The 12,888-nt window shown below is 46.2% G+C and overlaps 1 protein-coding gene across 3 annotated transcripts in view; it reads left to right on the top strand.

Moving 5' to 3' along the window:
* LOC109869786 (sodium/potassium-transporting ATPase subunit beta-1-interacting protein 3) overlaps positions 1 to 12,888 on the top strand; it is a 119,020-nt gene that overhangs the window by 51,747 nt on the left and 54,385 nt on the right. For all 3 annotated transcript variants that reach the window (XM_031804061.1, XM_031804059.1, XM_031804060.1), the window contains exons 3-4: positions 2,250 to 2,330; positions 5,169 to 5,366. In XM_031804061.1, the coding sequence (XP_031659921.1) occupies positions 2,250 to 2,330; positions 5,169 to 5,366 (279 nt within the window). The remainder of the gene's footprint in view (positions 1 to 2,249; positions 2,331 to 5,168; positions 5,367 to 12,888) is intronic.

The raw sequence follows: 12,888 nt of genomic DNA, 5'->3' as shown, positions 1-12,888 counted from the left end.
ATTCTTGAGGGAAACCTGTTTCAGTCTTCTAGAGATTTGAGACTGGGATGGAGGTTCACTTTCCAGCAGGACAATGACTCTAAGCATACTGCTAAAGCAACACTCGAGTGGTTTAACGGGAAACATTTACATTTCTTGGAATGGCCTAGTCAAAGCCCAGACCTCAATCCAATTGAGAATCTGTGGTATGAATTAAAGATTGCTGTACACCAGCGGAACCCCTCCAACTTGAAGGAGCTGGAGCAGTTTTGACTTGAAGAATGGGCAAAAATCCCAGTGGCTAGATGTGCCAAGCTTATAGACACATACCCCAAGAGACTTACAGCTGTAATTGCTGCAAAAGGTGTCTCTACAAAGTATTGACTTTGGGGGGTGAATATTTTATGTTATTTTCTGTTTTTTGTCTTATTTCTTGTTTGTTTCACAATAAAAAATATTTTGCATCTTCAAAGTGGTCGGCATGTGGTGTAATTTACACAAACCCCCCAAAAATCTATTTTAATTTCAGGTTGTAAGGCAACAAAATTGGAAAAATGCCAAGGGGGGTGAATAGTTTCACAAGATGATGTCTTTGTGCTCTGGGAAGGAAGTCAGCAGGAACTAAATTAATTCCAAACTCTACTAAACGAGAGCTCTGAATAACTCAATTCACCATGCAGACTGATGAGAGAAAAATAAACTACCTGGACGTATGGATCATCAAAGAGACTGATGCATTACACACAAACTTATACACAAAGCCCACAGATCGCAATATCTTGCTATGTGCGGATCGTATGCATCCCCTTCCCCTCAAGAATGGTCTACCATATAGCCAGTTATGCTATATGGTAGAGCCAATCAATCTGTGGCCACCAGACAGATTTTGACAGCAATGCTAAAAGAATGACAGATAAATTCAAAATGAGAGGCTACAAGGACAAAACTCTTGAAGCTGCTATGATGAAAATCTCAAAAACCAAGAGTGCAATTACTAAAATCTCAACCAAAGAAGAAAAACAATGCAACCGTCTTTTGCACTAAAGTGCACCAAAGGTTTGGAGAAAATGAAAGCAATCCTGAAAAGTGTTGGCATATTCTGCAATCAGACTAAACAATCTTACACATGGACCCCCACTGGTGCTCTATAAGGGTGGTCGTAATATTGGAGATAGTTAGGCGAGATCTGACTTGCCCCCTGAGCCCACTCAGACACTCTTGACACCGATCCCAAATGGGAACTACAAATGTGGCTCATGCGCACAGTGCAATAGCACTATAAAACGTCTTTCTTCAGACACCCACATAAAGGTCAAAAGATCCCTGTTAGGAGTATCATCTCATGCAAGACCAAGTAATCTATCTCATCACCTGTTTATGTGGGAAAGCCTACGTAGGACAAACGAAAAGACAATTAAAACAATGCATAGCTGAACACTACACTACAGGCCTATAATCAGGTGTAAGAACATTGACTATCCAGTAGCAGCTCACTTTGTTGAAGCTAACCATCCCATCTCCTCCCTCAAATACACAGGCAATGAGCATGTTGCTCTACCAAGGAGAGGAGGTAACATGGAGATCCTACTACTACAAAGGGAGGCTTACTGGATATCCTATCTAAAACATTGACCCCTAGTGGTCTGAATATTGACTTTGATTTTAGGCCCTTATGAACAATTCTTTATTTTATGAACAAGTCTTATAAATTGATATATTCTTTCTACAGCTTATTAGCGTACACCTAATATGTTCCCCCTGTTGATGACGCTGATTATACATTAATTGCACTGTTTGTCTACATAACCTGGTTCAAGTATTCATGACATCATCCTGAAGAAGGCACAGTGATGCCGAAACGTTGGTAAAAACCCATGGGGGTTTATATATGGAGTGTACGACTTTCTTTAGTTTGTTGTTTGTAACATAGATCCTTTGTTAACACTGTTAATTGAATTATATCTTAGACCTGTTTATGCCCCTCAGCTGGTTTAAAACCCAACTCCTTCAAGTCTTAATGGACTAACAGCAGCTTTAGCATGAAGGCCAGAGGGGGTATTACACATGAATCAATGAACGGTGAAATGCAGTGTAGAGTGTGTTCCATAACAGCATTCACACACAGAGATCTTTCATTTCTGTTCTGACTTATTTCAGTGTATGATGTGTTCTGATGTTTTGTGAACCCATGTATCTGTAAGTGTGTATATATTCCACCATGCATGTAGTTAATATGTAGTTAACCGGTGTTGTGTTTGTGTCCTATACAGTACACAGTGTGGATGGCTCTCTGGGTGGCCTGGAATGTCTTCATCATTTGTTACTACCTGGATGTGGGAGACTTGACCAAGGTAGGCCCTATTCGCTCTGACTCACAAGTCAACTAAACTACAGGTCAACTACACTACTGGTCAACTACACTACAGGTCAACTACAGTAGTTGACCAAGGTAGGCCCTATTCGCTCTGACTCACAAGTCAACTACACTACAGGTCAACTACACTACTGGTAAACTACACTACAGGTCAACTACAGTAGTTGACCAAGGTAGGCCCTACTCTCTCTGACTCACAAGTCAACTACACTACATGTCAACTACACTACAAGTCAAATACACTACATGTCAACTACACTACAGGTCAACTACACTACAGGTCAACTACAGTACAGGTCAAGTATAGGTCAACTAAAGGTCAACTACACTACAGGCCAACTATACTACAGGGCAATTTCACTACAGTGCAACTACACTACAGGTCAACTACACTACAGGGCAACTACAAGGCAACTACCTCCATTTTGGAGCTCCCATGACTTGTGTGTATCTTCCTCCATTTTGAGATATGGTATGTCTATATATTTATGTGTCATTGAATAAAACATGTGGTCATCCTAGGGAGGTGAGAGCCAGGTGGTGGAAAACATATTCCAAGATTCTCAGTGTCAGGGTTCAGAGAGTAGAGGGCTCAGCCTCAGGAAGATGCCCCGCTACCACATACACACACCCTGACAGGTCTCCTGAGTCTCTGTTTCCGTGCCGACAGAGTGTTCCGTTTGGGATTTTGGTCATTTCCCTTTCTACTCCCAGTTTGAGAAGTGTGATCTGAGTGCTGAGACTGTTTGATCATATCTGAATTGTGTGTTAGAGAGAGAGAGAGAGAGAGAGAGAGAGAGAGAGAGAGACTGCAGTTAACTGCTCATTCTGTTTTCATGCTGCCATGTGTAAGGTTGATACTAGTCCGCTATATTTTCCCTAGTTCTCATGACACTGTTCCACCCATGTCCAGGGTTAACCCCAGGTGTCCAATCTGTCTCATGTGGAGTAACAGTCAGGTTACGAGGGGTTAAATCAGCTCCTCATCCAATAAGAGGGCTAACACCGAAAACACTCTGTCACATACTAATATGCCTAATCCCAATCTTATGGGCTATGGACAGTCTGTGTGTGTGCATGAGTGTGTCTCAGGAAATGTGTCTTTGTGTGGTATACCCAAAATTTTAGCCAGTTAGTGTCTTAGATTGTATTGTGTCAAAGCTCACACTGCTAAGAGGTAACGACGTTGTAATTAAACATGCCAGAAGTGGTTTGGAGTGGTTTGATTTTCCTTTGTATACTACAGTCATCTTCACTATATAGAGATCTCACACACACTATACTGACCCATCTCTCTCCAAGGATCAAAGCTGTCTGTTTCACCCACTGAAACCCATCACCCCTGCCTTCTAAGCACACACACAGACACACACACACACACACACACACAAACACACATACACACACACACACACACACACACACACACACACACACACACACACACACACACACACACACACACACACAAACACACACACACACACACACACACACACACAAACACACACAAACACACAGACACACACACACACACACACACACACAGACACACACACACACAAACACACACACACACACACACACACACACACAGACACACACACACACACACACACACACACACACACACACTATGACTGCACTTTGCACCATCCAGTGGGGTTTCTCCATATATCCACTGCTCTCCCAGGGATTCTTTTAGCAGATGAGTTGTTCATCTGGACAAAGAAAGGTACAGTATGTGTGTGCTGTCACCTCCACATCCATCACTTCGTCCTTTACTCTTCCCCCTCCTGACTCCTCTTCTCTTTTCTCCCCTCTGTCCACTTCTATTTTACTCTCTCCATCTATTCTCTTTGTCCTTGTCTCATTCAGCCTACATTTGTCCTCCTCCACGCTCTTCTCATTCTATCCCCTCCCTCCTTTTCTCTCTCCCTTCTTTCCTGTCGCACCCTGGCCTGACCCCTCCTCCTCCACTCCTCTCCTTTGTCCATTACCTCCCTGTCCTCTGTTGATCAGCTCTCTGCCTCTTCGTCACACCCAGATGGACTCACTCAGTGATGGGGATCTACATTGATCTGTGAAAATGAATATTCATGTCAAAATAGTTGGATCTGTGGTTGTTTGGGGACAGAGGTGTGTGTGTGTGTGTGTGTGTGTGTGTGTGTGTGTGTGTGTGTGTGTGTGTGTGTGTGTGTGTGTGTGTGTGTGTGTGTGTGTGTGTGTGTGTGTGTGTGTGTGTGTGTGTGTGTGTGTGTGTGTGGTGGGCCCCAGCTCAGCCTGTTCTCGGCTCGCATAATGAGGCATGTAGAGACCAGCTGCTGGGGGCTGGGGCTGGGCTGCAACACAACAGATGGAGCCTTCCCTCCCAACGCTGAATATATTGGCCAGGAGGGTAGACAGCTAATGGACGACACACACACACACACACACACACACTGAATCTTATTCTGGCCCCAACCAAATCCACTATGCACCTACATACACACACCTCATGACTCACATACACACACACACACAACCCAACAGTGATCCCTCCCTGTAAATGAACCTTGGATCTAGTCACGTGGAGGGTTGATTTGTGCCTTAGGGTCTGTGAGTGAATAACAATGACAGTGTTGAAAGGGAGCTTCTCAGTTAGACCTTCTGACTGCGGGGCAGCTGTGGGGTTAGATTGCTGTATTGGAGTATTGATTGACGTTTGTGTGTGTGTTTGTGTAGGTCCATGTGTGTGTTTGTCTATTTACAAATGTGTGTTTGTCTGTGTATATTTTGTTACATGTTAATGTGTGTATTCAACCTCTTGTTACAGGACAGTGACCTGCTGACGTTTAACATCTCGGCTCACCACTCGTGGTGGAGGGAACACGGTCCAGGGTGTGTGAGGAGAGAGATGACCCAGCCAGGGGTGGGCACCGTGGACAGCCAGTCCTACATCTCTGTCATGGGCTGTCTCATGGAGTACCAGTACATAGAGGTCCTACACAGTGGAACACAGATCCTCATCGCTGTGAGTAGTGGTGTTATACCTTTATACACACACACACAGACAACGTCACCGGTCGTGTCTCTCACAGTGGAAGTCTAGTCACTGTGATTGTAATGGCCCCCTGTGTTTGGGTTATTGGTAGAGATATTGGAGAGTGGATCAGGAGACCGAGATCTGTTCTCTATAGACCCAGTTGTTATTAGTTTGTCTCTCTCTCCCTCTGCCTCTTGTGCTCTTTCCCTCCCTCGCCCCTGTCGTGCTCTCTCTCAGCCCCTGTAGTGCTCTCTCTCCCTCTCTCGGCCTGTCGTTCTCTCTCTCTCTCCTTCCCTCGGCCCCTGTCGTGCTCCCTCTCTCTCCCACCCTCGGACCCTGTCATGCTCTCTCTCTCTCCCTCCCTCGCACCCTGTCATTCTCTCTCTCTCCCTCCCTCGAACCCTGTCGTTCTCTCTCTCTCTCCCTCCCTCGTACCCCGTCGTGCTCTCTCTCTCTCCCTCCCTCGCACCCTGTCATTCTCTCTCTCTCTCCCTCCCTCGCACCCTGTCGTTCTCTCTCTCTCCCTCCCTCAAACCCTGTCGTTCTCTCTCTCTCTCCCACCATCGGACCCTGTCGTTCTCTCTCTCTCTCTCTCCCTCCCTCGTACCCTGTCGTTCTCTCTCTCTCTCCCTCCCTCGAACCCTGTCGTGCTCTCTCTCTCTCCCACCCTCGGACCCTGTCGTTCTCTCTCTCTCTCTCTCCCTCCCTCGCACCCTGTCGTTCTCTCTCTCTCTCCCTCGAACCCTGTCGTTCTCTCTCTCTCCCTCCCTCGAACCCTGTCGTGCTCCCTCTCTCGTCCTCTCGTTCTCCCTCTCTCCCTCTCTCGTCCTCTCATGCTCTCTCTCTCTGTCTCTCTCCCTCTGCCTGTGTCGTGCTTTATCTTTATCTCGCTGAATGAAATATATATCTGTGTTGTTTTGGCTGGGCGAGCCATGCTTTGTGAGCTTGTTGAAACACTGTAATCATAAAGCAATATCATCAACCACCCTGTTGAAAACACAACAGACACAAGCACACACACAACATAGATCATTCAGGGAGATGTGTAGCTCCCTGAATGATTATAACCCAATGGCAGAGCAGTGATTCCAGTCCTGGGCCGATACCTCCATCAACTAGGACGTCATCTCTGAGATAGTGGCATGCCAGGTTCTGTTTTAGGTGACTGTGAAGCCTTGCTACAGCTAGACAGGGCAGAGATACAGATATCCTTAAACTGTCCAATAGCAGGGACACTTGTAAGTGAATGTAATCTACTATAATACAATCTGATGTGCAACTTACAGCCCATCCATTAGATGATTTAGTAACTCTGACCTTTCTATGAATGACAGCGACCCTCGAACGATGGGCCCTACCCTGCCTAGTGAATCATGCTGCTCAGGGGGACTGCTGTGTAGGGGTGTAGAAATCCCCATCGTCTGAGGACGGGTCACTATTTAATATATACTGTATATATATATATAAACTACATGTATCAATCTGACTCCAATATTATGTGAGTAAATGCAACAGGCCCTGGCTCTAGAGGATCTGGCCAAGGTACCGAGCCTCTCATCACCATGTAGTATGGCTATAATGCACATGGAGTGTATATGACAACTACCAATAGACCTGCTAAATGATGAACGTGTAGTCAATCAAAGAACTACTCTGTAAAACGAGGAATGCATTTACTCAGTTCAACTAATATAATTAGTCATGAAAGAATTAATGCTCAAACAATTCAATTGTACATGAACTACATGATACATTACAGACTGCTCAGAGTAAATGACTATCACCAATAGACTAAGACTTAAAGTGGATACACACGTCTTCAGTTCAGAATTATCTCTAAGAGAAAAAACTGTCTGACACACACGGTAGCTTGGTAACAAGTTCTCAAAGTATGAACAAATTCATTGTCCTTTTAAACAAATTCAAGCAGAAACTCACCCAAAACCTGACTTTGATAATAAAAACAAAAGACTGGAAAACACAGCGGGGTTCTAATCTAATCAACTCAATTCAAATGAAAGGAGCTGCTGCTCTTTGACGAACCAAATAAAACAGATGTGTATCTCTTTATGAACTCTTGAAACAATCCAAACATGACAATTTAATTCACACAGTAACATTCATTTAGTCGATTTCACGTTTTCATCTGTCTTCATGCCTCCAACGGTGTCTATGAGAAGGTCCCACCCCGGAGAAAGCCACAGGTATGGTGTGTTTGACCTATGTGATAGCTCACAGATGGTCAGCCATCCAAACAATTCACAAATCGTGAGTGTCTCATTGTCTCATTCTTCCACTACTCTGTGTGTGGGAATGTAGTGTAGATGGGTTTAGGACACTCCCAATCACTCATGCACGCACATGCGCACAGTCATGTTTTCACAGGCCCTCTAGAGGGGAGATTAGTCATGATTACATAAATAGGTAGAGGTGCTCATGGTTCTCACCCCAGGCACTATCCCATTCACACTGCCCCATCGACAATCAAGGTAGAATTTGCCCTCCAACACAGGTCTAGGATCAGATTACCCTCACTCCCCCGATCCAAATCTTAACCATTAGGGCGGTGACCCTGTATGAGTGTTTAGGGGTAACTTCTACTTAATCCTCCACCCCACTATAGCTCCTTGGGAAAATACATCAGTGTAGAGTCCTGTGGCCTGTGTTCTGAAATGATGTACTACTCCTTACCTCAGGCTATAACAGATGAAGAAGGATTAGACAATGATGTCATCAGGCTATATTTGCTCTGGGAGCCAAATAGAACAACTTTCAATGAAACGTTTCAAATGGTTGACTCCAACAGCAGCCCACAGCCTCCTTTCTTTAATGACAGAAACTCTGTCTAATCCTTCTTTATCTCATGCTGGACCTCAGGCTTTGGTTCTACCATTCAACACCCGAATCCCCCCCCACCCGCGCTTTGTACTAAGATGGTATTGTCCTCCAGGCATTCTATCCTGTCACCGTGGGAACAGCTCTCTCTGGGAGAGGGAGATTGAGTCTATAAAATCTCACTGAGTTGTTTTGGTTTTCCTCTCTTTCCTTGATTGTTAAAGAGGAGGGAAGTGAGGGAGAGGGAGGGGTGTTTCCCTTTGTCTTTGTGTGGACTGTACAAGGTCACCCTGGAAAGCCCATTAAATATTTAGCCTGGGAGGAGAATGGTTCATTATGATGAATAATTTGAGTACTGACCAATACTGGAGGCAGTTAGTGCTCTTGTCCTACCAGTTACATTCTTCATGTTTTTGATGTGACTGGAGGAGGTGAAGAGGGGAGGATATTGTACAGAAAGAGAGGAAGAGATATATCTTTCATTGTCATCTCTCTCTCTTTCTCTCTCTCTCTGGGGTTCCTATAGATGATCAATACTTCCAATATCAACTGATTTTATTGTCATTGCCAGTCAGCATAACATTTTTGTTCATCAACACAGGCTCTCCCTCTCCTCTACCCCAGAGCATCTCTTCTCTCTTTCTCTCTTTCTATGTTTCTCTCCTCCTGTTGTCCTCCCCCTGTCTCCATACATCATCTGTTACATAAACAATGTATATGAGAAGATAACTTTCCTCCAGAGATGGGAGAGAAAAGGTCAGGGTAGTTAGGAGAGAGAGTGAGGGAAGGAGGGAGAGGGAGGCAAGGAAGGAGAAAAAAAAGGGAGGCCATTTTTTCTCGCTCTCTGAGGGAACATGTGGAATAGGGTAGGATTTTGTGTGTGTACGTGTCATTTTTATAAAGCTAATACAAATATATTGATATAAGACTGTGGTGGTCTATCACCCTGGTAGTGTGGGACTAATGTGTAACAAAGGAATACTGGAATAGTGTGTGTCAGTTTACACTGGTTATAAACACACCATCTCCTACATGACCAGTATACAGCACCAGAGAGTTGTCACACACTCCTTCCCTCTCACGATTTATACACACACACACACACACACACACACACACACACACACACACACACACACACACACACACACACACACACACACACACACACACACACACACACACACACTCACACAAGTATTATGATCCTAATATAAGTGTAGTCTGCTACCCTTAGGCCCTGCTGAGCTGTGTGTATGTGTGTGGTGTTCCTTGGCTTTCTGTTCCCACCTTAACATTGGTGAATGTTTCAAGTGATGGAAAGCTACCCTCTTTTTTCCTCCTCTATCCCTGTGTGGCTGATTGATGAATGTTTGTCACTGGATGATTGAGGGGTTCACACGTGAGGCCCGCGATGGAGTGACCCATATTACTGCTCTAGGTGGGTATGCACGGGTATGCAGGTGTGTGTGTGTGTGTGTGAGAGAGGCCCTTGACTCAGATGTCTACAGTAAACAGCCAGCTGTATGAAGGAGTGATATAGCTGCTGTTGGGAGTCTGTCTGTGTGACAGCTGTTATCTGGAGGCCTGTGTTTGCACTCTGACACTCTGCTGTTGTGTGTGTGTTATGCTCCTGGTGTGAGGCATGTGTCCCTTTTATGTAGATGAGACCATCAAATAAAGAAGCTTTCAACCACTAATGAAACGCCTGTGTGAAATGTTAGCTACTGTTCAGCAGGAGTGTAGCTTGTGAAGCTTGTTCCACCACTGAAGCAGTAATACACTGTTGATAACACATGCTGCATTAAAGCTCAGTATATATCAGTATTAAAACATGTATACATCTGTTTAGTCTAGCTAAAGCGAGAGAGGAATAGAAAAAGGGATGAAGGGAAATGGTGGAAGGAGGAGAGAGAAGAGAGGGAAAGATTGGAGAGAAAGAGGAGGAAGGAGGATAGATCATTTTGTCTCTAGCTGGGCTTTGGAGAGTCAGTGACATGCTATTCAGATAGCATAACAAAAACACGACTGCTTCATATTAAACCCCAAAGAGTCTCAACAGAGAGCTTTACTGTTCATCTATTTTTAGGGGAACAGAGAATTTTTCACCCAAAAAAGGATCAGTTAAACATCAGAGAGGCCGTGGGGGGTGGGGAGGGAGGGAGGGACAGAAGGGTATAGAGAGTGATGTGATAAGTTTGGACCCAGGTGCAGATAAGAGACCAGATGAGGAATCAGTGGTTAAGGATAAACATAATACTGAGAAACAGTAGCCGCAGGATCACAGTACACTGGAAAGGCTCAAACTCACTCAGGAAACAAATGCACACGGTAAACAATTCAAGCTGGGTAGCCTAGTGGTTAGAGCATTGGACTAGTAACCGGAAGATTGCGAGCTGACAAGGTACAAATCTGTCATTCTGCCCCTGAACAGGCAGTTAACCCACTGTTCCCAGGCCGTCATTGAAAATAAGAGTTTGTTCTTAACTGACTTGCTAGTTAAATAAAGGTCAAAAAAAGAAGAAAAAGCTTCTGCAAAGAACAACGGAAAACACCTCTTTTAACAGACACACAATCATGAAATAATAAGACACACCTGAGTCCAATAAAAGTCTCTAGCATGGTCTCTGTCAGGAAGAACCATGACTGTACCCCGCCGCCTAGGAGCGGCTCTAGCCTCGGAGCCATGACGACCACCACGTAGTTGTTTGAAGTCTCTTACAAGAAAACGGATCCAGGATGTACCGGGCAGGCGCCCACTCCTCGGGACCGTAGCCCTCCCAGTCCACCAGGTACTGCAGGGTCACTTGGACAGCCAGGGTCACTTGGACCCGAGCCTCGAGACGCCGTGTAGGCCGGGTGGCCATCCACAAGTCGAGGGCGCGGAGGAGCAGGTGTGGGTGGAGAGAATGGACTGGTCTTTACCAGCTTGAGACATGAAAGGACAGACCCTCATGAACCTGGGAAGCTGGAGACTAAAGGTGACTGGGTTGATGTGCGAGACCACCTTTTTAAGGGAAGATCACAGGTGGACAGCCACACCGGTTGACCCGGTCGGAGGAGCCGAAAAGGTCTTCGTGTCGGTTTGCCTGATGTTGGTGTCGGGCAGAGGAGCGGAGCAAGGAGGATCACGCTCTGATCTATGTGTGGCAACATCGTCAAATGAACGCCTTGGCTGATGGCACCCCCGCTTCGGCCTCTTGTTCAGAAAATGGAGGGAAACCCGAACTGACACTCAAACGGCGACAGTCCAGTGGACGAGTTCGGCAGTGTGTTATGAGCATACTCTGCCCAGATGAGGAACTTGCTTCAGTTGCTGGCCTGAGTGGAGACAAAGCAGCGGAGGAACTTCTAAAAACTCTTGGTTGGCCCGCTCAGTTTGCCCATTCGACTAAGGTTGGAACCCCTGGGAGACACTCACCGATGTCCCCAGCAGGGAACAGAATACCTTGCAACGAACTGGGTTCCACGATCTGAGACAATGGCCTGGGGAAGTCTGTGTAGTCAAAAGACATGGATAATCATGAGCTCAGCGGTCTCCTTCACTGAAGGCAACTTGTGTAAGACGATGAAATGGGCTGCCTTGGAGAACCGATCTACGACCACCAGGATAGTGGTAAGTCCTTGAGATGGAGGTAAAGTCTACAGACAGATGAGACCAGTTCCTCCTGGGGATGGGCAGAGGTTGGAGCAACCCAGCTGACGTGAAGTCTTGCTTTAGGGACAGATGGAACAGGCCGCAACAAGGATCTCACATCCTCCATCATGTTGGGACACCAGAATTTCCACCTCAGGAACACCAATGTCCAATTAACTCCTGGATGCCCAGTTAATTTAGAGGAGTGTTCCCATTGCAGTACTCAGGACATGGGCTGAGCGCAGAATGTAAAGTCTGTTAATGGGTCCCCCGCCGGGGTCAGGTTATCGGGTCTGGGCTTGTCGGACCGTGGTCTCCATTCTTGAACGGAAACCAAATTCTTATGGTCCTTCCAGATCACAAAAGGATGAGGTGCTCCACCCCTCAAGAGCCCACTTATCTGCCAGGAGCTCCCGGTTTCCTACATCGTAGTTGTGTTCCGCTGGTGTTAACTGCTTGGAGAGAACGGTGCATGGGTGCAGTTACTTGTCCCCCTCGTTCCACTGTGAAAGGACCGCCCCTGCTCCAGTGTCCATCTCCACCACAAAGGGACGAGTTGGATCAAGATGAATGAGGATGGGTCCAGAGTCAGTCATTGGTCTGGCCCCTTGGCGGAGGTTGAACAGTCGGCTGGCCGCTTCTCGTCCGCTGTCTGGGAGGTCGAAGACTTGTCATAGCTCGGCTGTGAAGGCTACTGGGTGGATCTGCAAGATGTTAGCTGTTGTTCCCACACCGTCGTTACCCATGCCAGGGCCTTGCCCGAGAGTAGAGAGATTATGTAGTTGATCATGGCCCGATCGTGTGGAGGACTGTAGCTCAAACACAAGATAACACTACATGAGGAACCCCTTGCATCCTCTTGGGTGGCTGTCATACCGCTCAGGGGCTGGGATCGTGGGTTCCCGGTGCTGGTTCCCTGGAGGAACCATAACAACAACATCTGTAGCACTGGGCAATGTGACCTGGGCATTGGCTCCTCCTGGATTTGGGGCGTGCCATGGTTGGAGGAACTTTGCAAGTGCCCCGAAAGGTCCCAGA

This window comes from Oncorhynchus kisutch, linkage group LG24, assembly GCF_002021735.2.
Source record: "Oncorhynchus kisutch isolate 150728-3 linkage group LG24, Okis_V2, whole genome shotgun sequence".
In the NCBI taxonomy this organism is placed as follows: domain Eukaryota; kingdom Metazoa; phylum Chordata; class Actinopteri; order Salmoniformes; family Salmonidae; genus Oncorhynchus; species Oncorhynchus kisutch.
Note: the sequence above shows the minus strand (reverse complement) of the source record. Positions and strands in the feature narration are given on the sequence as shown.